This window comes from Camponotus vicinus, unplaced genomic scaffold (assembly GCF_025532165.1).
Source record: "Camponotus vicinus isolate PSW18456_S1 unplaced genomic scaffold, iyCamVici1.0 SCAF_1, whole genome shotgun sequence".
Taxonomy (NCBI): domain Eukaryota; kingdom Metazoa; phylum Arthropoda; class Insecta; order Hymenoptera; family Formicidae; genus Camponotus; species Camponotus vicinus.
This window is the reverse complement of record NW_028141945.1, coordinates 14,110,153-14,134,244: the sequence shown is the minus strand read 5'-3', so window position 1 is coordinate 14,134,244 and position 24,092 is coordinate 14,110,153. Positions and strand designations below refer to the sequence as shown.

The 24,092-nt window shown below is 31.5% G+C and overlaps 2 protein-coding genes across 2 annotated transcripts in view; one reads left to right on the top strand and one right to left on the bottom strand.

The window, feature by feature from the left end:
* Positions 1 to 24,092, bottom strand: part of LOC145959209 (uncharacterized) — an 88,147-nt gene that overhangs the window by 7,800 nt on the left and 56,255 nt on the right. The gene's annotated exons all lie outside the window — the stretch shown is intronic.
* Positions 14,184 to 17,998, top strand: LOC145976443 (uncharacterized). The gene is made up of 6 exons (XM_083107523.1): positions 14,184 to 14,585; positions 14,710 to 14,867; positions 16,680 to 16,839; positions 17,014 to 17,178; positions 17,352 to 17,682; positions 17,765 to 17,998. The coding sequence occupies exons 1-6, from the start codon at positions 14,493 to 14,495 to the stop codon at positions 17,950 to 17,952; spliced, it is 1,095 nt and encodes a 364-aa protein (XP_082963649.1). The 5' UTR covers positions 14,184 to 14,492; the 3' UTR covers positions 17,953 to 17,998.

The following is a 24,092-nucleotide window of genomic DNA, read 5'->3' as shown; positions in this document are numbered from 1 at the left end:
TCCTCCTTATAATTCATTCCTCCCTATAATCTTCTTCATTTGCTCTGGATTGTTGTACCTCAATCCGTGAATACTTTATTCACTTTGGATTATCGTACTGAAATCCGCGAATATTCTTCTTCATTTGCTCTGGATTATTGTACTTCAATTCGTGAGTACTTTATTCACTTTGGATTATCATACTGGAATCCGCGAATATTCTTCTTCATTTGCTCTGGATTATTGTACCTCAATTCGTGAGTACTTTATTCACTTTGGATTATCATACTGAAATCCGCAAATACTCTTCTCCGATCACTCGGAGAAATCTAAAGAGCAATCTATTCCCTTAACTTCCCCTCCTTCTATATCTAAATGTCTATTAATGCTTCAATAAGATATGTTTGTAAATGAAAAATCAAATAATACAATAAGGAAAATTCTAAGGATTGTTTCTCAATAGAACTCAATTGATCATCCATCCTCATATTTAAACCGCGAATATTTATTTTTATTAGTGCCGCGTTATAAGTCGAGAGCAACCATTAAAAGTAGGCGGAATCGTCGAAACAGACGGTTAAGGAAGCAGTTGGTTCGGTCTATTTATTTTAGCGAATTTTAGCGATAACCATAGATAATACTGTCTTATCAATACCGATTTAAGCGTTGATAATTCAAAAACGAACAACGTCACACATCCTTTTACCCACTCTCCCCCCAGTCCATATACCTAACTACTCCCCTATCTCCTCCCCAGGGCATTTTTCTTCTTCTCCACTTACATCTGCTCTTAGCTCCGTCCCGTCGCCTCCTCCAACCCCCCCCCCGATTTCCTATCGCGATTTCCTTGGAACAACTTCCTCCCTCTGCTTCCCCATCTATCTTGCCTTTCGAACCCTCTCTTTCATCTCCCCTTGCATCCTCGTGGAAATCTCCCTCTCCTTCCCCATACCTGTTATTATCCTTGACTCAGATCCTTCCTCCCCTTCAGACCACGGTGATTTCTCAGATTCTTCCGAGTTTGGCGAGGCTCTCGAAGATTTCGCAAGAGACCTCCCCGATCTTGAAGGAGATTCGCGCGACTTCGAGTCTCCCGTTGATTCTGCGGAACAGCTTAACAATAATGAAACTCCTGAACCCTCCAATCCCGATCCATTAAACTATTTCCTATCCCAATTTCCTCTGCTCGACTTCCCAATACCGGAGGGAGCATTTTCGTGGGCCCAGGTCCCGTGGACCACGAAGAATTATTTAACTTCCTGACTACCCCTTCCGATGCCATCATTCTGTGGTACCTGCCGGATTCTCGACTTCCATTAGGAGTTCCTATTCAAGCCTTTTGCGTAAAAAGGATAAGATTTCCTTACCGAAAAGGAATCATCGAGCGAATTGACCTAGAAACGCAGCGTTAAAGAAACCCCGTCAGTCACTGACCTATGTCAGGCCCTTCACAGTTCGTTCGACCCGATCCATATACACGCCCGTATAAAGTATAAAGTCACGGGGTAAGTAAGTTACGTTCTTCCATACGCCTCATCCATTCCAGGGTCTGGACGTAACAGTAATTTCATGTCAAATTTTCGCATAACTTCAAATAAGTATAACTCCGTAAAAAATAGTCGTATTTGAATTTTTTTTTCATTTTCAAGTTTATAGCCTCTATTTTAAAAATCATTTGTCAGATTTAGAATTTATCCTCTCTCCCTCTCGTTATCACCTTAAACGTAAGGACGTGTTACGTCTCCAAAAATTGCATAATTTGACACATTCCACGGGATGGAATAAATTTTTTTCGCAAATTTCGTGATAATCATCGTAAAATATGGACTTTTATGTGTGAATTAAAAAAAAATGAAGTTTGTACGATTTTTTTCGCGAAGTTATGACATATCAAAGTTATACATTTTTGTTCACTTACTGTCAGTATTATCCGAAATTTGCAAAAAAAAAATTTATTCCACCCCATGGAATGCGTCAAATTATGCAATTTTTTGGAGATACAACACGTCCTTTTAAGGAGATGGGGGGGGGGGCAGGATAAATTCTAAATCTGACAAATGATTTTTAAAATGGAGGCTTTAAACTTGAGAATGAAAAAAAAATTTTCAAATCGACCATTTTTGACGGAGTTATACTTATTTGAAGTTATGCGAAAATTTGACATGAAATTACCTATGCGATAATTTTGTTGATGAGTGTAATATATCACAACAACGTGTTTGTGTAAAAAATTTTTGAAATAAATTATGTAATATAAACGTTTCGATTAGTAGATTCGACATCATGACAATCTGCCATTATCTTGCTGTATCATCATTTTTAATTTTATTGTTTGATAAAACGTTTTTATTCTTGATATCACTATATTTGTGTAAAACGTCTATATTATATAATTTATTATAATTCAAAAGTTCTTGATATGACATCTTGTTGCCTTGACGTTCTTTTGCAGTGATTGCAATTATATTGATATTATTTGTGGCATATATAGTTTTGTACATATATCATTAAAAACGTATAATGAAAAGGAATAAATGGCGCGCATGAAGCGCCCGCTTTGTATTGTTCTAGTATTTTAATTAACAATTAATTTTGATTGGTAATCTGCACAGAGATTTATAAGAATTTTATACATTATATTAGACTGCTAAGAGCTGAAGCCAGGATAATCATTTACAATTGGGCAGGATATTGTACATATATAGATTAGATAAATGTACATTGCGTCGTTTTTCAATCTGTATGTGCCGCCACTTATTAAAATAAATAGAAACTGCTACATGATAATGATTAAAATAAATATAAGCAATATCAGCAATTATTAAAATAAATATATAAACAATAATCATATAAATTACAATTGCATCTTATCGAGTAACAGTGTTACATTAAATAAAAGTTTGGCATGCCCATAAAGATCTAACAGTTCATGGCCGATAAATCATTAAACATCAGAGATGATTCCCGTTCACTCCTATTAATTATCGCTTTGTGAAGTAATGATCCGACGCCTCAAATTAATTCTCCCCATTAGACTGCTAATAGACTTAATTGTCCCAAGCATAGAGATACTGAATCATTAGACAAAGCGGTGAAACGTGTAATTAATAGATATTACCCTCACTCACAATATATATCTATGGATATTATATTCTACTGCACACGAACTCGTCAAATGGACCCTTCGATTGTATTTCTTCATCATTCATCATCAACGATATTTCTTAATTTATGTCATTCTTAATCGAATCGAAGCTACGTCAAGTTCCTTAATGAAAGTTGTAAATTATGGAATTACCATTTCGTTGAATTATTTTTATAGCTTCACATTTGCATTTTATGAATTAGATATCGATCTATAACTTATAAATTAAGCATTCGTTAATTCGTACGCGAGTACGAAGAGATCGCGCTTCAACGTTGCAAGTATTTAATTTCTCCAACGATTAATTAAGAACTAATCGTGATATCGCAATTTCGTCTAGTGTGCAACAGCAGAATCATAGGTCAACTCGGAGCTATTCTAAATAGCACATAGCTACTTTGAGCTACGGAATATAAATAGAAGAAACTATGGCATTTTCTTGCAATAGGGAGCAATTACTCCGGATAATTTCGCGTGCTTTTACTCTAATACAAACAAGGTAGAGATTGGATTAGCATGTGTATATTACGCATTTTTTGTATAATAATATATAACTGCACTTACAAGGGTAATATCAATTTTCCTTCGATTGTGTATGTATAATTACAATACAGGTAGTAATTTTGAGAAAAGAACATATAATAAGCAGTTTTTTTTACATTCTTTCTTTCATCTTAATATATCTTCCACATTCCTAAAGTAAACAATATTAACTTTGTGAATTCGTTGCTTGTTTCATGTTATTAATCTATATTAGAAATTATTACTATAACCCAATTATATATAAATATAAAATGTCTTAATATCGCTAGTCAATTAATCAAAGGATCAATTAAAATAAAGTATTCGACCAAACTTCTTGACGAAGTCTCACATGGACACATCAATTTGTCTCTAAAGTTCAAAATCTAGTTAACGTTTTTTTTTCGCAAATGTGACTTGTGTAGTTCACAAAATTATCGTCTATGCCTGTCTCCTTATCGTATATACTTGATAAGGACCACAACCATATGGTCGAAACGTCGTATCAATAAAACAAAAATTTCTGGCTAGTTTGGTCGAATACTTTATTTTAATTGATCCTCCAATTATATATATATATATATATATATATATATATATATATATATATATATACATAATGTAATATTTATAATATATAATGTATATGATGCATATAACAATTGTAAATATATATGCATATATGTATATGTGCTATAAAATGCCACCAGTGCGTGATATTCAAGATCTTCATGACCGTATCACTGCAGGTTGCGAGACAATCCGCTGTACGCCAGACATTTTTGAACGTGTCCGTGAATCGATGCGTCGACGTGTCACTGCTTGTATTCAGGAAAATGGTGAACATTTTCAACATTTATTGTAACATACTCAAGGTCACATTAAAACCAAATGTAAATAAGCCTAATTAAACGATTGTCGTCTACAATAATTAATCCTAAATTTTTCCTTGTGTAAGTAATACAGCTAACAGTATTTTCAACATAACTCCTGAAATAAGCATTTCCACACCTATGTACATATAACATTTTTTCATCCTTCAGGAGTGAGGAATATCTCCTTAAATTTTTGACATACCTTTTTAGAACATCCTGTATATTTATACAATTATTCTATACAACATTAAATGTGAAATACTTAATGTAGGGGAAAGATACGAGACATGAATTTACGACATTATTAGTAAAATTTTGTGACAAAAAATGTACTAAGAATTATTTAATAAATAAATTATTTTCGATTAGTTCATTAATTTTAATTTTAATTAGAAAGATTTAAATAATTAAATATCTGAATAAAAGAATATTTTATTAAATCATCAAATATTTGAATAATTCAACTTCTTTTAAGACTTTCTTTGACTTTGGTGGTGAAAAAAAGTTAAAGCGACAAAAGTACCAAAAGCTGGTTTCGTTTATAGAGCGAGTTGCAAAATAATGTGATTTCTCGATTGTTGATCGTAGCCTTAAATTCTCGACCTTATGTACTAGAAGTACAGCATACCAGCGTTCATTCCTCAAATTCTTCTAAAATACCGAAGCCGTGCCGAGAATGCGAAGCTAGGCAATCGGAGACATGGTGTGTAAATCTCGTAATGTCAGGCGAGAAACATTTCTCACAAACGATCTCATTAGAATACACGCGAATATTTTTATATCAGTAGGAGAGATATCCATTAGAAACAGAAATGATTTTTAATCCGCGCAATTATTTGCCTCTGAATCGATTAACGGGATTGATTCGCGCGAGATTTGTACGATTGTACGATAAAATACTGCGTGTTATGTTATTTCCGGCAGACGATACGGCAAGTGATAAATTTAATAATTCACGACGCGAATCAGATTATCATGATATTTGAAAACCAAACTGAATGCCGAGTACGAAAGTAAAAGTGAAATATTAACACGTTATCCGCTTCATCGAACGATTAGAATCGAACAATAGAATCGAACGTTACGTTACATTTGATGTTATAATCTTGAGGAAAAAGAAAATTCTCAGGAAGGCAATACGAGTATGAGCGAATCTCTATTACATGATTTGAATCTTCCTTTAATTTTCCAAGTCAAAATTTTTGCTTTATTTTTTATGTCAATTTTCAATCTCATATCTATTTTGACGTTTTAATCAGATCACTCTCTTTTGAAACTATTTAATCTATTTCTTTACTATCTTAGTTTTGCTCTTTTTTAAATTTCTATGAGATATAAATTGTTTATGTAAATTAAACCTGTTGAAATTTTATAAAATCTATAAACTAGAGAAAATTAAAGAGAAGAATTTTGCTTTAAATTAGATCATCAAAATTCGAATTTTTAGTCTGATCCTTTTTGGTAATCAATCTCCAAGATAGTATGTAGATATGTAGAGCGCTCCGTAATTATGCAAAAACGTCTGAATATTGTGTGGAATTATTTTATGAGAAATCGGAAGATGTGTTTCGTCACGCCGGCTACATTTAATTAATTTACGACGAGTAAATTACGAAACTTGGTTCCGCGTCGAGAAAAAAGATCCGACATCGTGATCGGTTATGAAGCGTCTTTATGTCTCCCGGGAATCACGATATGAAGCGGCGTATAATATAATATTTTGAGCATGACGCAAAGCGAAGTCACGATAAAACGTACGGATAATGATTGGTACGCTAATGTCTGTCCGGAGTTAAAACCAATTAAGGATCCAGAAGAAGAAATCCAGACTGCCGCTATTTTCGTTTCCACCAACGGAGAGATATAATCGAGTTTTGCAACATCCGAAGAGATATTCGCGAATGCACACAATATAGTACGAGCGTGTATTATTATCTTTAGGACCGCGAGGACCTTACCTCGAGAGAGTATCCAATCATTTCCTTTTTGCTCACACGACATACTAAATTAAACGTTTTATTAAAAGTCGACGTGAGAATAATGAATTGTACTTGAATTGTTCTCTTTGGCTCGGAAAAGATACGTACTATTGGATAATGATGTATGTATTTTAACGCATAATATACAGAGTGTATGAATCAATCTCGAGCTATCAAGAAATTGGATTCGCGATAAAGATTGGGAGAAGCTCGTGCGAGTGCCATACTTTTACGAAGACGTCACAAGCAGGGCAAGAAAGAGAGGACGAAAGGGTGGAAATTGGCTGATTTATTCGTCGATTTATCCCTCACACAGAGAGAATCGACGTCGTGTACATGGTGCTATGTTAGTTGCGACGGAAGCCCGTAAGTCGATCCTTACCTAGAGAGATCCTATCGTCTTTTCTCCCACGCGATGCGCTTTCCAAGAGCGTAGCAGAGAGATTTCCGCTCCCTCTTTCGTTCTTCCCTGGGACACATTACGACTCTGCGATACCGATAGCCGAGGTCTTCTGCCTACACAATGCGACACTTAGATTGGTCGAGACGGGCCTTTTTTTCTTCTTTCTTAACTGTATTCGAGATTATCGCCCTGGCGTGTCATCCGACAGTTTCTGTCGCAGTTTCTCGATTAAAATATAAAATATCTCGTAAATCGTTCAGTTTTTAACTATTTCGCTCTAATTTTTCATGCAGAGAATGTTACAAGGAATTTATTTACATAAAATGATTACGATAGTTTTATTTAAAAAAATCAAATTGCCCTTCAAATTCACGTGTTTATCTAGAAAAATTTTGTTTGGCCCATTTTATGTTTCCTTTGAAATTTTATAACTTTAGTCTAAAACATTTTTTTTAAATCAAAAATCAAAACTTAAAGGAATGATCGATTGAAATATATATATTTCTGATGCTGTTATTCGTTTTACGAGTTTACTTGCGTATACTTCTCGAACAATGATTTTATCTCACAATGAAATAATAAATATTCAAGCGACGCGGTAGCGTCGCGATGCCAAGTACATAAAAAACAGGATCCGAGCATTGAGAGTCACTGTTCTCGACGCAGCGCTACCAAGTAGCTTATCCGGAATTTTGGGTCTAGTAAACTTTCGATTAAGATATTTAATAAACTAAAGCTGTAATCAAAAATCTAACGACATTTTATTATATAATGTGAATATAAGCTTTCGATTGCGATCAGTTTGAATAAAATCGGTGCAGTCAATCCTGAGAAATGATGATCGAATATCAGAATTGTGACATTTTTCGTTCTTCTCCTTCAGGTTCAAACTCACGTACATATGCTCGCACGCACACACGCAAAGCGATTTTGTCCCTCAAGCGGCGTTCACACAGTGCATATACGATTATTGCTTCGATGAACAAATTTACTTGGTAAAATTAAATTTATTTGATTAAGTTTACTTGATACTTAAATTTACTTGATCAACTTTTGTCGTTTAATAGAGTACATCTCCGAAACCTACTAGTCAAAAAATAAAATTGAAGTTATTATGTTGTTATTTTATTAATCTGTGTCTGTTGTTTCATTGCAATTTGAAACTGCTTCTGATGTTACAATTTAATAGATTTTAATAAAAAATTAAAATTGAAAACAATCTACAAAAAAGGTCCTGATGATCAAATCACAAATTTAAATACGTTTAAAAGGCTTAAGACCTACGCCAGTTATTAATGCGTGAAAATATTACAAAAACATAATAAATTATATAATAAAATATCAGAAAGATACAAAATACATTAAAACGAACATGACAAACGCTCGCGTTTCGACTCAATTCGAGTCCTTTTCAATGTCAAAATTAAATATAAATTAAAACCGTTGAAGAATAGACTCTGTGAATATAAAACCGTAACGCATAAAGGTCGGTAAATATAAGCGCACGGAAATATGGAAAAACGCATGATAAATCGCTCGAAGATCGCCAATACATATGAAAATCGCAAATCATGATCGACTAATTACAAACATTCGGCAAATGCAACGCAAATCCGCGAATTATTCGAAAATATATTATTATTTGTCCGCCTCCGGGGCATTCCATGAAAGAGCCGTTCACCTGTTATCACAGCCATCCAAAAAAGCCAGGAATAAAGCAATCCACAGCTAATACCATCCTTCTGTAGTCATCCCAAAAATTAATAATTAGATCCAAAATTAAAAAGCTCCTGCAGTGCAAAAAATTCCATGATAGAGGATAAAATACTGCGATCAAGCGGTTTATTACATAGTTTGCATCTCTTAATTATGTTGTTCTCTTGGTTTGTTCCTTGAAAGAAATACTCTGTGCTTTTTTATAAAACTTTCAGGCCTCCTTGGTACGTCATACCGCTTGATCGCAGTATTTTATCCTCTATCATGGAATTTTTTGCACTGCAGGAGCTTTTTAATTTTGGATCTAATTATTAATTTTTGAGTCGAAACGCGAGCGTTTGTCATGTTCGTTTTAATGTATTTTGTATCTTTCTGATATTTTATTATATAATTTATTATGTTTTTGTAATATTTTCACGCATTAATAACTGGCGTAGGTCTTAAGCTTTTTAAACGTATTTAAATTTGTGAATTAAAATTGAGTAATGTCGATACCTTCATTTGCCTGAAAGCTCGAACGAATCATAATAACCATCGTCAATAAATTCCAAATTGTGCACCATTTGATAAAGATAGTTTAGTATTAATCATAGATATAGTGTATTGTTTTCATAAATTATAATTTCAACCTTTCTTTACTTAGGTTTCGTTACTAAATTATGAGTATAAAAATTATTCTGTTTCTTATTATTATCTTTGGTTATTGCTTCCTTAAAAATATGGTAAACCTTCATAAAAGGGGACCCCGCTCATATAACTTTGACCTTGACATATGTTGTCAAGATCATCCTCTTGAGTGACATTCAAAAAGTTTTATAGCCATCGATCGTTATTTATTAATAGAATAAATTAAAAAAATAAAATCTTTTAAAATCTATAAATGAATAAAATATTTGTTGTATTTGTACGTAAAAAAATAAAGTTGCTTTCTCTTATCAATATTGAAAAGAAAAACGATAAAAGATAATCGAAAATAGAGTTCAGTGTTTGAATATATTCCTGAATTAAAGTTGAACATTTTTCTTGTAGGATTTACTGCAAAGCTGCAATACTTACATTCGTCTACTTCTACGGTTTCTCCTAGTTCCTTGTGTATTTCATATGATTATATTGATTCATTTATTAATTTTATAATTTTCCTCAAATAACTAATTATACAATGAAATATATATTAATACTAAAATTAAGCGATAGAAGTTTTTATTAAGGTCAAAATTCGAATAAAATAAAGATTTATGAGAAATCTAAGATTTGCTTATATTTAAAAAAAATATTAAAAAATAAAAAAATTATTCAATTGAACTTACTTCAATTTGACGAAACTATATATGCGAACAACAGTAAAACAGCTGTGGCGAATGCCACTTTTTGCAATCATGTGAAAAACATACACATAAATACGTGCAAAAAGTTTAAATAGTTATCAACCTACAATAAATAATTAAATTTTCGAAATATTTTCATAAATAACATAAATTATAGATTAACAGCGTGATCATATGAGACAAATAAGTATCTTTACGTCCGAGTATGTATTAAATAAGTCTAATAGACACTCAGCGTGAAAATATATGTGAATATATCGGTATAATTTCAGACGGAATTCTCTTTTTTCAATAAGGATTCTTACTTATATCCCCTTTTTTAACTTGTGTCTTCCGTTGATAATAATAGGCTAATTAGAGAAATATAATGCGAAACAAAAATTTACTAAACATTTCCTATGACTCAGAAGGAGCCCTTTAAAAAAATGAGAGATTTTGGAATTTATTATGTCTAAGAAGACGTTTATTTGATACTGATTATGATTTATGGAAAATTCGAAGCGCTAATGTAATTGATTTGGTAATTATTTACTTATACGGACCACCTCCCGATTTCAATAATTCTCACATATGTTATCAAGATCATCATTCTGAGTAATGTTGTGAAGATTTTAGTCGGCGGTCATTGTTTATTAAAAAGATATAAACAAAAGAAGTTTCATAAGTTCAGTAATACATTTATCGAAAGAAAAGTCAATTATTGCATAATTTTATATAGATTTGTAACTTTTTATGCAAAGTGAAATGTATCCCGCATCACAAACACGGGTTGGGTTAGGTTATATCTTCCGAAAGTGGAGCCCCCACAGGGGGGGCGGAACATACTGTACCTACTTCCTAAGATGAAGCAAAATTTACTTTTAATGGAGAATTAAGTGAATTTTGCTTCATCTTGGCTGCGGTCAAGGGGACGCTGAAGATGCTTTGAAGCGTTTGATTGACCAATCAGGGTAAAAGGAGTAAAGATTTCTTTAACCTGATTGGTCAATCAAACGCTTCAAAGTATCCTCAGCGTCACTTTGACCGCAGTCCTTGTAAAGTACATGCCTGGACAGTGCAACAAATCTATAATATCAAGTGTTAAGAACTTGGTTAAGAACAGTTAAAAAGGATAGGCTAGAAATTTTTTTCTAAGAATTGTAATATTTGTCTCTAGTCTCTAGTCTAGTTACTGATTTTACTGACCAATCAAAACAGAGATATCTATGTTCATTTTATCCCCATTCTAGATATTTCGAAACATTTCTAGTATTAAGAAAAGTGCATTTCTAGTCTTATTCACATCGAAGAAAGTGCATGTTACAGATGCATCCGATGCTAAAAGACCTAACCTTTGTACGGTCGCATTTATGATTTGTTACACATATAAGTACATAAACGAAATTAGTGGTGCAAAAATAAATAACATCCATTGCGAGGTTTTCGTGAATTAAACTTTTTAAGATGACTAGAATAATACATTTGCCAGACGAAATACTTGCTATCATTCTGGAAAGCAAAAGCATCAGCATAAAGGATATTGTGAGTTTTGAATCCACGTGTAAAAGATTACAGCGGGTAATGCTGAGCAACAAGTTTTGGGAAAAGAAATTTTATCAGAGGTATTTTTCATTTATGTTTCTTATATTAATTTTTTATATTTATTTCACACTTAATCAATATTCATCGCTTAATTCCTTTTAAAAAAATGATCGAAATATCGATTGTTTTATTGCATATTGAACTCGTTTCCTATTACAATTGAATAGTGAAATCAAAATCTAGTAAAGCTGTAATTTTAATACCATACTCTAAATCAGGCCTGGCCGCGTAAAGCACGTGGAGAGCAGAACGTATCATCTCTCCGCACGGCTGTCTCTTCGCGTTTTTCCTCTCTGGTCCCTCGAACCCGTTATCGAAATCTTATTATTAATTTATGAATATAAAAATTGTGTTTTTTATTCGTATCTTTCGTTAAAACTGTTAAGAATTTGTTCTTCTTATATAAATTATTTTAAATTATTTAAAATATTCTAAAAAATTTTTTCTTGCTGTTGCATTACTATCCACACAGCACATTATACTAAAAGATACCGAAAAGATGTCTTTTTTAAGTTATCTTTTTGACAAAACGAAAAGATATCTATAAAGACATTTTTTCGCTTTGTCGAAAAAGATATAATAGTATGTGACACGTGTTTCTTCGATTGCCGCTACGCAGCGAGCCACTCTTAATTATCTCGTATTTAATATTTATCACGAAATGTATATAAAGAACTAGTAATTAACATAAGATCTGAAGCATATTTTTTCCTTTACGAGCAGTAATGCCAGAAAGAGGATACTGCTCACACGCATCAATCAGAGAGAGTTACATACATATGCTACGCAGAGGGATTGCATGCGTGCACTGAAAAAAAGGCTTGGTTATAATAATCCAAACTTGATAAATGTTACCCACCGCTGTGGTGAAATAGTTTCAATTAAACGTATAGGTGATTAAGATGAAATTATTTAATTATTTTTAATATTTAGTGAACTTAATTAAACGTAAAATATTTATAACTATTTTTGGAAAATGTTTATAACTATTACTAAATATTTTGTTATTATTATCATACTTGATGATAAAAACTAAATATTTCAAAAAATGCATTACTAAATGCATCTCATAGATTTACCCAGAATTTTTTTTTCAGTGTGTGAGCCGTATGCTTTTCCTGACATCACTGTTTATCAGTTTAATTTCTGACAAATTGAATTTAAAATAATTTACTTGATAATCTTCTCGTTGGATTTCTTGTTAGAATTCAGAATATTAAACAACAGATCATTAGAAATTTATTAGAAGATCATTAGAAGATGGGTAAATGGGGGAAATAGGAATAGATTTATTGTGTATTAAAGTATTCCTATTGCCGATTGTCTATAATCTATATAGAATGAATCAAGTCATCTTTTAGTCATCATATGAACAAGACTAAAAAGTTACTCAATTCGAGTCATGAAACGGCTTTTAGTCATCTTTCCGTCGACTTAACGATATTAGTAAAAGATGTCTGTGATAAAAATATGTCTAGTTTTAGTAGTACTTTTAGATGACTTGATGCTGTGTGGGTAGCTTTTCATTTTTATCATTTCGATTTTGTGACTGAAAAGAAGTATATTTTATAGTGTAAAACTTATAATGATATAAATGTTTTGTTTTCAATATTTCAACTTCCAAATATGCAATAATATATGATTATGTATAAATATTTATTTATAAAATAATATTTAAATAAGAACATTTATATATATATATATATATATATATATATATATATTTCAATATTTACTTACATAATATTCTTGTTATTTTTCATAAATAATTATATCTTCCGGGGGAATATAAGATATAATTCTATTATATTTTCTTAAAATTTTTTATTCATATTTGATAATTTTTAAAAATTTATAAAGTGTTATGTGCAATCAAATTTATCTCTATTTGAAGATAGTAAAGATAAAAGATCGTAATTAGATAAAAGATTGTAAAATTAGAAGATCGTAAAAATAAAAAAATTTCTTTAATCAATATCAAAATCTTTTAGTTTTTATTTTAACAGCATGTATAAGTTCAAAATAACCATACATATTTAATTTTCTCATATGATTTTTTATTTAAATACGATTTGGAATAATAAACTCAAATACATGTAATTATATTGCAGCAGATTTGGTATTACAATGTGTATATGTGTACAAATTGCGATGCATTATTATATATTAATTTGTATGTAATTAAAAAATTTATATATATTTAGAAGAAAATATATTATTTAAGCTTTATTACTGATATTATGACGTTGTTTATAATATAATTCTTAAGAATTTTCTATCTGAATTTTAGATGTTCTATCGCTACGAAAAGATATACAACGAAGCCGAAGAAAACTTTTGATGATTTAAATTTCAAAGAAATAATAGAAAAAGGAATACAGTCTATCAAAAAGCTACAATATTATGTATCATTGATGTCTGACAATAACTTTTCAGAAACTAACAAAACAGAATTAGAACATCTTCTATATTCCATAGTTGAAAATTGTATGACTTATTATTTTGTTTGGGATGAGCTAAATGAAATTATTTCTGCAGAATCATTATCTTGGTAAAATTCAACAAAATTGTTATTAACGTTATAAATTAATATAATTATTGTATAGTTAATATGTAAATTTTTTCAGTCTACTCGGCTCCAATTTGGCAATTAAATATAACTTTGACCAAATTTTCCTGTGTCTAAAACAATTTCGATTTCTATACAAGTATATAAAATTTCTAAGTAAGCCGAAGAAAAAGCAGCTTTTCGAACGACAACTTGTCATTGTAGTTCAATATTTTCTACCACATGTATCTTATTCGGTTATAAATACATTGTTAGATTATATTGTACAAGAAGTACAATACCGCATTAAGAGTAAATATCCTAAGCATTCAATATTCTCGACCCTGGAACATTTTTCTTTTTGGAGAGATAACAATATCTATGACAATTTCTGGGATCCAACAGAAGAAAAACAAATTATGCTTGTACTTGAAGAATATGTATTTTCTCATTTTCATAAATTATATCAATCATTAATGATATCATATCCTGAAGTGAAATATTTAAATTCTGTAAGCAACTTTATATTATGTTGAATTACAATAATAATTTATCGTTTTATGCACAAGAACTACTATAACTTTTATATTTTATAAATATTTAATATATAATTTTTTAACATAATTTATTACATAGATTTCAGAATTATTTCAAAAATATTTCTTAACTATTGTATATCACATCGTGGCCAGAAGACTCGGCATACGCTGCATCCTGATGGAAGTAGAGTCTAATGAAAGAGATGCAGGCACGTATAATTTTAACAATATTAAAATCGTATGGAAACCAAAATAGTAAGTATAATTTTAGTTTACAGCTCTTTCAAATTTTCTGTATTTTGTTTATATATACAGTTTCATATATATTGTTACGCCCCCGCGTCCCGTCCCTGCGGATGTATTCGCCACTCGTTATCCTGTCGGCGGGAAGTTCGTCGACGGAAGAAAATCGTCTCCGTGCGCGTTGTCAAGACATTGGCTGCGTTCAGCAGGAAAAGCTGCTTTGCAACTGTTGTAAAATTCGTGAATCTGATTGGTGTATACTCTTAAATTCAGCCAAAATTAAGAGCATACACCAATCAGCCATTGTTTTTAACAAACGACTGTCAGAGAGTCTGAGCCCAGCTGTCAAGCTGAGCGGTCGCGCGTTAACCTGTGTTTCGTTAATTCTGTGTTATTCTAGTTCTTGTATGTTTCTCGTGTTTCGCATTAAAACTCTTGTTTTTCAAAGAACTGTGTTATTCCTGCGCGAGTGCGGGAGTGTGAGCGTGTAGCCGATAGTTGTGCCGCGCGCGTTTCGATATGCAGGGTGATTCAGAACTCATGGTACAAACTTTAAGGGGTGGTAGAGCACACTCTAACAATAATTTTTTTGTATAAGAATGTATGGGCGCAAGTGACGCGTTGAGGCACAAACACAGGAAATAGACATGAAAGAAAAGAATAAATTGTTTACTTACAGCGTCGGTGACAAGTGCTTTTTTTATAGCAATGTTTACAATAATTGCTCAAAATTGCGTCCATCAACAGTAATACATGCTTGGCAGCGTCAATGGAGTGATTGGCGTACAATTTCAAAGATGCCAGGTATTTCTCGCACACGCATTCAAAATAACCCATTGTCCTTAAAATGATAATGGGTTATTTTGAATCACCCTCCTTATTCCTGACTCATTCCGAGACGATTTTTTCTTTTTCACAATTTTGTCCGAAGCTTAATTTTTGAATTATAAAAAGAAATAATTAACTTATTACGAGCATAAGAGGCAGGCAAGAGCAGCACGATTCACTGCCAGACACGGGGGCGTGCGTTTATTAATTATAATAAATATATTCTTTTATATTGTTGCATCCTCGCCATTACACGGTATTGCGCTCGATGTCAGCTAACAAGCATATCGATCAGCCGCTTAAACAGAAGAACGTGGTGGAGATTTAAAAAAGAAAGAATAGTTGTTGAGATTGAGATTTGAATTCGAATTGATCGTGCACGTTTATTAATGTACTGTGTATTCTTATATATTGTCATTGTGTTGTGCATAAAGTTATTTCTGTTCTTAAAAAAGTGTCTGTTTATCGCGTGTGCGCGAGTGTAAGAGAATTACGGGTGCGAGGGTAGATTGCGACGCGAGAATGCAACAATTTATATCTCAATATAAGCGAAGCGTGGCACAGTAGACAGCGCACTAGTCTACAAAGGCCCCAGGTTCGATTCCCAGTAGAACCGAAAAATTATAGACGCCCGCTCCTCTTTCAGAAGGCAATGACAAATCACCGAGAAATCTTGTCAAGAACATCTCTCTAATGTAATTAAACTGTAGATCCCATATATGTGTGAATCTGGTGCGCAACACAGATATATGAAAGAGACAGAAATAGATCACCATGTTCGAAATCGAACAATGGATTAAGAAGATATTTCAATGTACAGTAGGCGCCAATAATGCCTTAACATATGAAATTGATCGCATTCGAGACTAATAATAACTTAGTAATAACTAGTCATTATTAATCCCGAATGCGACCAATTTCATATGTTAAGGCATTATTGGCGCCTACTGTACATACATGTATATATACATAGATAAATTATTTTATTATATTTAGTAATACAAGAGATTGGGATAATGCAGAATATTTTTATATCCAATTGAATTCACTTCAGTATGAGATATGCAATTTAATTTATCCGTCAAATATTATCAGAGGAACATACTACAATGAAAATTCAACGCATATATATAATGACGATCAATGGCAAAAACTGGTAACATTTTATATTAATTTTAACGATAGTTAATAAAATAACATTCAATTTTATAAATTTGGATAATACGTTAAGTCAATAAGTCAATACATTTTATAATCCACGAATAAAAGTAATAAACGTTATTTTTATTTTCTTGTCTGCAACTTTGTTTACAATAATTGTTCTTTTTAGATAACAAACCGGATAATGAAATATCTTTTGTGTGAACTAAGAGATAATCATAATATAAATTACTTTTGGAAGTGCTATATGTTATCTAATATCCTACTTCACACTTTAACATATGATGATTTTGAATATAATGCTTACTACAAAGAAATTACACAGATAATAGAAGTATGTTATTACACATTGTATAATGTTCATATATCAATGTATGAAAAAATTATATTAATTATAATTATTTACATGTAAAATTATATCATTATATTATTTTAGAAATCACTTGAGATAATGTAGAATATTTTTATACAAGATTATTTTTGAATGCTGCTATTATATTTTTACAGATTAAATCTGATGTAATAGAAAAACAATTGAGAGAAAAGGAGGACAAAGTAAAATTTGCAATCGGAATGATCGTATCGCATTTACAAAAAGAATATTCCTTTCAAAATGAAGAAAAGAAATATCACTATGGTGTGATAATTGGTTGGCATTATAAATTCAATCTGATCTTTCTAAAAGAATTAATGAAATCTCTTAAGTTTCCATATCATTTCCGATGCGTAGATATTTATTTGAGCTCAGATGATATAAATATAGATAATGATATAGATATTGATCAACCGCATTACATAATTCTCTCCGAAAATAATAGAATATGTTATTGGCAACAAGGTACGAAAATTTATAGCATTAATTTCACATATACTACGAGTATGATCTTTCATCTTTACAATATGTATATTTTTTATTTTAGATCTTGTATCGATATGTTCACCAATATGGATCGATAATATTGAAATAGGACGATATTTTTCTAAATTTGAAGGCACGCATTATGTACCAAAAAAAAACCTGGCAGAAAAGTATCCAACCGATGTCGATCGTATTCTCGAAATATTTTCTCGAAAAAATAGCTGTTTACATCATAAAATTTACAATTAATTAACTTTTGATAAACGACATGAAATTGTATCGCAACAATGGTACATAAAAGGGATAAAAGAATTAATTTTGTTATGATCTTTTGATTATTGATGCTTATTATAATAATTTCCCTAACGATACTTATTAGAATTAAATTTCGACACTTCTTTAAATTTAATTCGTAATATAAATACAGAATGGTAAATCTTTACTTTAACTTACCCACCTCTAATGACTTTGACCTTGACCTATGTTGTCAAGGTCCCTGAGTGACCTCCAAAAAGTTTTAGCCGTCGGTCATTGTTTATTAAAAAGTTATAAACAAATAAAGTTTGACGAATTATATGGATACAATGGATACATCGCTTAGCATAGAAAATTACAAACCCATGAGAGGTCCATCAGAAATGTATATGTACACATACACACACGCACGCACACGCACACACGCGCGCGCGCGCGCGCGGGGTACGAATTACTTAAACGAGAATTTTTCCGGACGCTGGATGGGTCGGTACGACCCGATACGTTGGCCTGCAAGATCTCCGGATCTCAATCCTCTAGATTTTTTCTTATGGGGATACTGCAAGGAAGTAATTTATAAAACGCTTCCCGAAGATATTGAAGATCTGGAGACAAGATTACGATTCGCTATTTGGAATATTGACAAAGAAATAATGGAAAACGTCGAAAGAAACTTATTAAAACGCATGAGAGCTTGCATTAGGATGGATGGCGGGCATTTTGAGCATCTGCTTTAAAATTTTTTTTAGTCAATCCGCTCTTTTCAGAGCGACCAATACATTTTCACGTTGGAACATTTCATTGTGAGCAGAATAAAAATAAATTTTTCCAAATGTAATTTTAATTACATTATTCTTGCGATTGACTTAAATCTTCGCATCGTGAATGCAATAATTTCGAAAACGTAATAACGTATAACACATGCTTCTTAAAATAATAATTATTTATTATAATTAGAAATAGTTATTATTTATAATAAATAATTAATTTTTTAAGTATGTCATTAGGTGCTTTCCATTTACATCAAAACTCAGATAAATCTCACTTCTGTCTTTCTTTAACATGAATGTTGATCACCCGTCGGGCGATCAGCTGCGCCCGCGCTCGCAGCACGCCGCGCCGCTCCTGCCTGCCTTCCGTACCCGACGCGTGATTTACTAACTATTTTTGCTCATAATTCAAAAACTACGCTTCAAATCAAATTTTGGTAAAGGAAAAATTGTCTTAGAATGATGTCAGGAATACGTCATTTTACAGACGGAAGGTTTTTCGCCCTGTATATGTATGTTATTTGTATGTTATTATATATATATGTTATTTGTATGTTATTTTATTAAAAATCAGAAATGTATATTTATTTATGTCATATAACTTGCAATTATTTGATAGAATGCTACCTAGACACTGCTAAGCAATATACGTAATTTCCCGCACTTTATGAGAATTCAAATAACGTTTCAGCCGTACTACCTCTCTGGCTGGAGCATTGGAAATGGAGGGCGATATCGTTTCAATGACGTTATTTATACTGTTGAAATATTTCCAAATGTTAAATCGATCGTATTCGAAATACTTCGAAGCATCTCTAACATCTCTCCGATCGCACCCTATGAATGTATATGTGTGCGTGTGTTTCTTTGTTTCATGGGTGTTATATTAATATATAGGTCATCAATCAGAGGAGACAGAATTTAATATTAGAATCTTTAAGTTCTGAGAGAGATTGGTAATTATAATTTTCCTTTTGCTCTTTAATTAAAAGATTAATGCCCGTTTGATCACAGTTTAATCTTTGGTCAACTTGTTTTGCTTTCTTTTAACTGCACTTTCCTTTCGAGCAACTAAACATACGTTTTAGGGCTCCTGCACACAGGATGTGGCAACGCGTTAAGCCTCTTGCACAATGCTAGGCAACAGGCAATAAGAACAGAAATAGTATCTATTCTCTGCTCCTATTGGCGAATATTTTCTGTTCTGCGTATTTATTGGTGAATAGTTTCTATTCCTTATTTCTATTGCCTGTTGCCTAGCATTGTGCAAAGGACTTTATTCGCGGTGGAAGACGACGCGGTAAGCCAATACAAAAGTTGGATTGAGTTCAACTTTGACGCGTGGTGGATGTTATGTATCTGCTGATTGGCTATTGCGTCGCCTTCCGCCGCGCGTAACATGTTGCCGCGTCCTGTGTGTAGAAGTCCTTATGCTTGGTCTACAACCTTGCTTTAAGTGACGGAGTCGTAAGAAATTAACCAACCATAGTTGAATGTGAGAAGAATGATTAAATACGATTGGTTAGTTTCTTACGACTCCGTCACTTAAAGCAAGGTTGTAGACCAAGCATTATGCGTGCTAACTCCAACTATATTTGTAACGTATGATGCGATTGGTACATAGTTAAGCTGCGTTCCGAAATTTACTGCCAGTGCTCTTCAGTGAATTTCGAAACGCAGCTTCACATTTTATCTAGCATATGTATTTACAACTGTTTTGGATATCACTCTGTGTTCTATCTATAATAATCATAATAAAAAATAATAATATAACATAATGCGAGAGAATCTTATGTAGCCACATAATTATAATTATATAGTATTTCTGCAATCATAAAAGTTTATATATTTGCTGTGAAGCAAAGAATGATTGCAGAAATACCATATAATCATAATTATACACAGAAGGTTATTTTCTCTTACATTATGTTATTGTTGTATTATTCATTATGACTATGTTGCAAATATAAATTTGTACATAGATAATGTATATATTATTGTATTTTGGCTATTATTGTATATATATAAAATAAATAATATATAACATTTATAATATTATATATTATTGTATATATTATTAAATAAATGTAATTAGGCAAATAAATGTAAAATATGACTACATATATATAATTAATAATAATAATAATAAATAAAACAGAAAAAAGCTTTTTGTAAAACTTTTTGAAAAACTTCTTCACAATATATTATTAACATATAATAATTTGACATATAAGGTTATATCTATTATTATTCTCACTACCACTTCGAGATGTCTTAACTCCAATTCAAGTTATTATAATTATATATACGGATGCTTATATAGAACGAATCTTAGGCTGCGTTCGAAAATGTCACTCGGATGTACTCTCTCTCCCGTTTTACGTTCGAAAACGTTTGAGAAGCACCAATCGGGTGAAATTTCCTTACTTTTTCGTAGGGTGAACTGGGTGATGATGATCATATGGCGCTAAAGATAAAAATGACAAAGATGAAAAAGTTCAATACAATTTATGAACTACCACAGAAAACGAAATAATAAAAAAAAGATAAGGAACAATTAGCTATTTGGGACACAAAAAATAAATAAACAAAATTCCTTTATATGTAGAAAGAACGAATAAAAATAAATTAGTGACAACATATATAATAAACATATCAAGCGATGCGGTAGCGTCGCGACGCCAAGTACATAAAAAACTGATAAAAAATTGGATTCGAGCATTGAGAGTCACTGTTCTCGACGCGGCGCTACCAAGGCTGTGTTCCAAAATTCACTGCCAGTACTGAAAATCTATAGTGTACGTCACGTAAACTATAGATTTTCAGTACTGGCAGTGAATTTTGGAACGCAGCCCAAGTAGCTCATCCGGAATTTTACGTTAAATGACGTCACATAAACTTTCGATTGAAATATTTCAGAAACTAAAGCCGTAATTAAAAATCTAACGGCATTTTTCTTATATAATGTGAATATAAGCTTTCGATTGTGACCAGTTTGAATAAAATCGGTGCAGTCAATCCCGAGAAATGATAATCGCATGTCAGAATTGTGACATTTTTCATTTTCCGTCATAAGATTCAGACTCATGAATGTATCTTCGCACGCACATATTCAAAGCGATTTTGTCCCTCAAGCTGCGTTCATACCGCGTATATATGATTATTCGCTTTAGTGTGCAAAAATGTTTTAAAAAACAAAACCATTTATGTACATGTGTGTGCATACGTGTGATATGTGTATATGTGTGTGTATACGTGTGAGAGATTAATTTATCGCATAACAATTTTCAAAAACCTCTTGGGGGTAAAATTTAATCTATCTCGAAAATCACAAAAATTAAAACTGTGCCGTTAGATAAGACTTCTAAGGAGACTAATTTATCGTATTATAACAATATTCAAATACCACCCCTTGGAAGTAAAAAATATCTAGAAAAATATCTATAATAATATCTAGAAAGTGAAACCTTGTAAAAATACGCGACTTACCCTTAGTAAAGATTTTTAAAAATGCGTATATATTTTTTGCAGAAATAATATAAATTTTTACAAAAAGGTGGTGATATCCCTCTAGAAACAACCTTATAACGGTAAAATAAAATACTTCAAGTATATAAAAAAATATCTTTAAAAAATCTAACATATTATATATTTTCTGTAGAAATAATATTTTTTACAAAAAGCAGTGAGATGCCCTAAAAAAACCTTATAAAGGTAAAAAAATACGCCAAGTACATAAAAAAAATAAAAAAATCTAAAAGAGTGATAAAAATAAAATATTTAAAAACCGATATGAGATCAATACTATTAGCCAAGTACAATAAATTATGTGATATTAATTCGTAATCGATATTAAATGAGTTAAGATTACTTTAATTCCTAAAACATTTTTTATATGATGTATATAATTTAAAAAAATTTTACACAAATTCTAAATCGCATAAATGACCTTCAGGTTGAAGTAAGATATGAAAACTTGGCGTGCCCCCTATCCCGCTCCGTCATTTACATATCTTGAATAAAATAAAAAATTTGATTATACAATATACATATATACAATATATATTTGTTAATCCTTTCATTTAGTAAGTACAATTTACATTTTTATAAAATAAGCTTTAGACTACGAATGTGCAACAGGCAACCTGTGGGTCAGAAACGACCTGCGAAGCTTTTCAATCTGACTTACAACAATTAAACTTTACTTGCAGAGAAAATAAAAAAACTCATAAAAAAAGAGATTTCACTTTGCCTAATCTCTATATGATGATTTCCAGGTAATACAGAGGAGACAAGATATACACACTTTTGGTAAACCCTGTATAAGTTCGAAATTTAGCTACGCGCGTGCGCGGCCCGTAGTGTAATTTTAAATTTTACATTGGGCCCATCAAAAATCTAGCTTTTTTCTGTTTTAAACTATATGATTTAAATACGGGGCACACCAAGTTTTCATATCTTACTTCAACCTGAAGGTCATTTATGCGATTTAGAATTTGTGTAAAACTTTTTTAAATTATATACATCATATAAAAAATGCTTTAGGAATTAAAGTAATCTTAACTCATTTAGTATCGATTACAAATTAATATCACATAATTTATTGTACTTGGCTAATAGTATTGATCTCATATCGGTTTTTAAATATTTTATTTTTAACACTCTTTTAGATTTTTTGATTTTCTTTATATACTTGGCGTATTTTTTTACCTTTATAAGGTTTTTTTAGGGGATAAAATATAAAATATAATCATATAAAATATTTGTAAAAAATTTGAAAAAAAATTTGATGTGAAAATAAGTAAAAAACTAGAAATATAAATTAATAATTAATATGAAAAATATATATAAAATATATATAAAAATAAAATATATATAAAAAGAATATATAAATGAACATTAAATAACATCTTCTCCATTTTTTCATCTCGATAAAAATAATATTTTAACTTAATTTAATAAATAACGTACATTAGAGAGCGTTTTTTTTAAATACATAATCTTATTTCAATTACGTTGCTCTCATTAGTCGTTCGGAAATGTAGCATACAGAGAGTCACTCTACTATCTCTTCCCTAGTTTTTTCCATCACCCACCCGGGAATGTTTTCGAACGTAGTCTTATTGATGAATTATTTTGCTTCTTATGGCGTTTTCGAGTGGTCGGTTTAGTCGCTACGGAGTAGTTTACTAGACATTATTGACCAATCACAGCTATTTTTCTGAAGAATATATGGTTACATTCTTCTGAAGAATGGCTATGATTAGTCAATGACGTCTAGTAAACTACCTCGGAGCGATTAAACCCGACCACTTGGAAACGCCATTAGATTCACTCGCAGCCAATGAGAAAACGAATAGACGA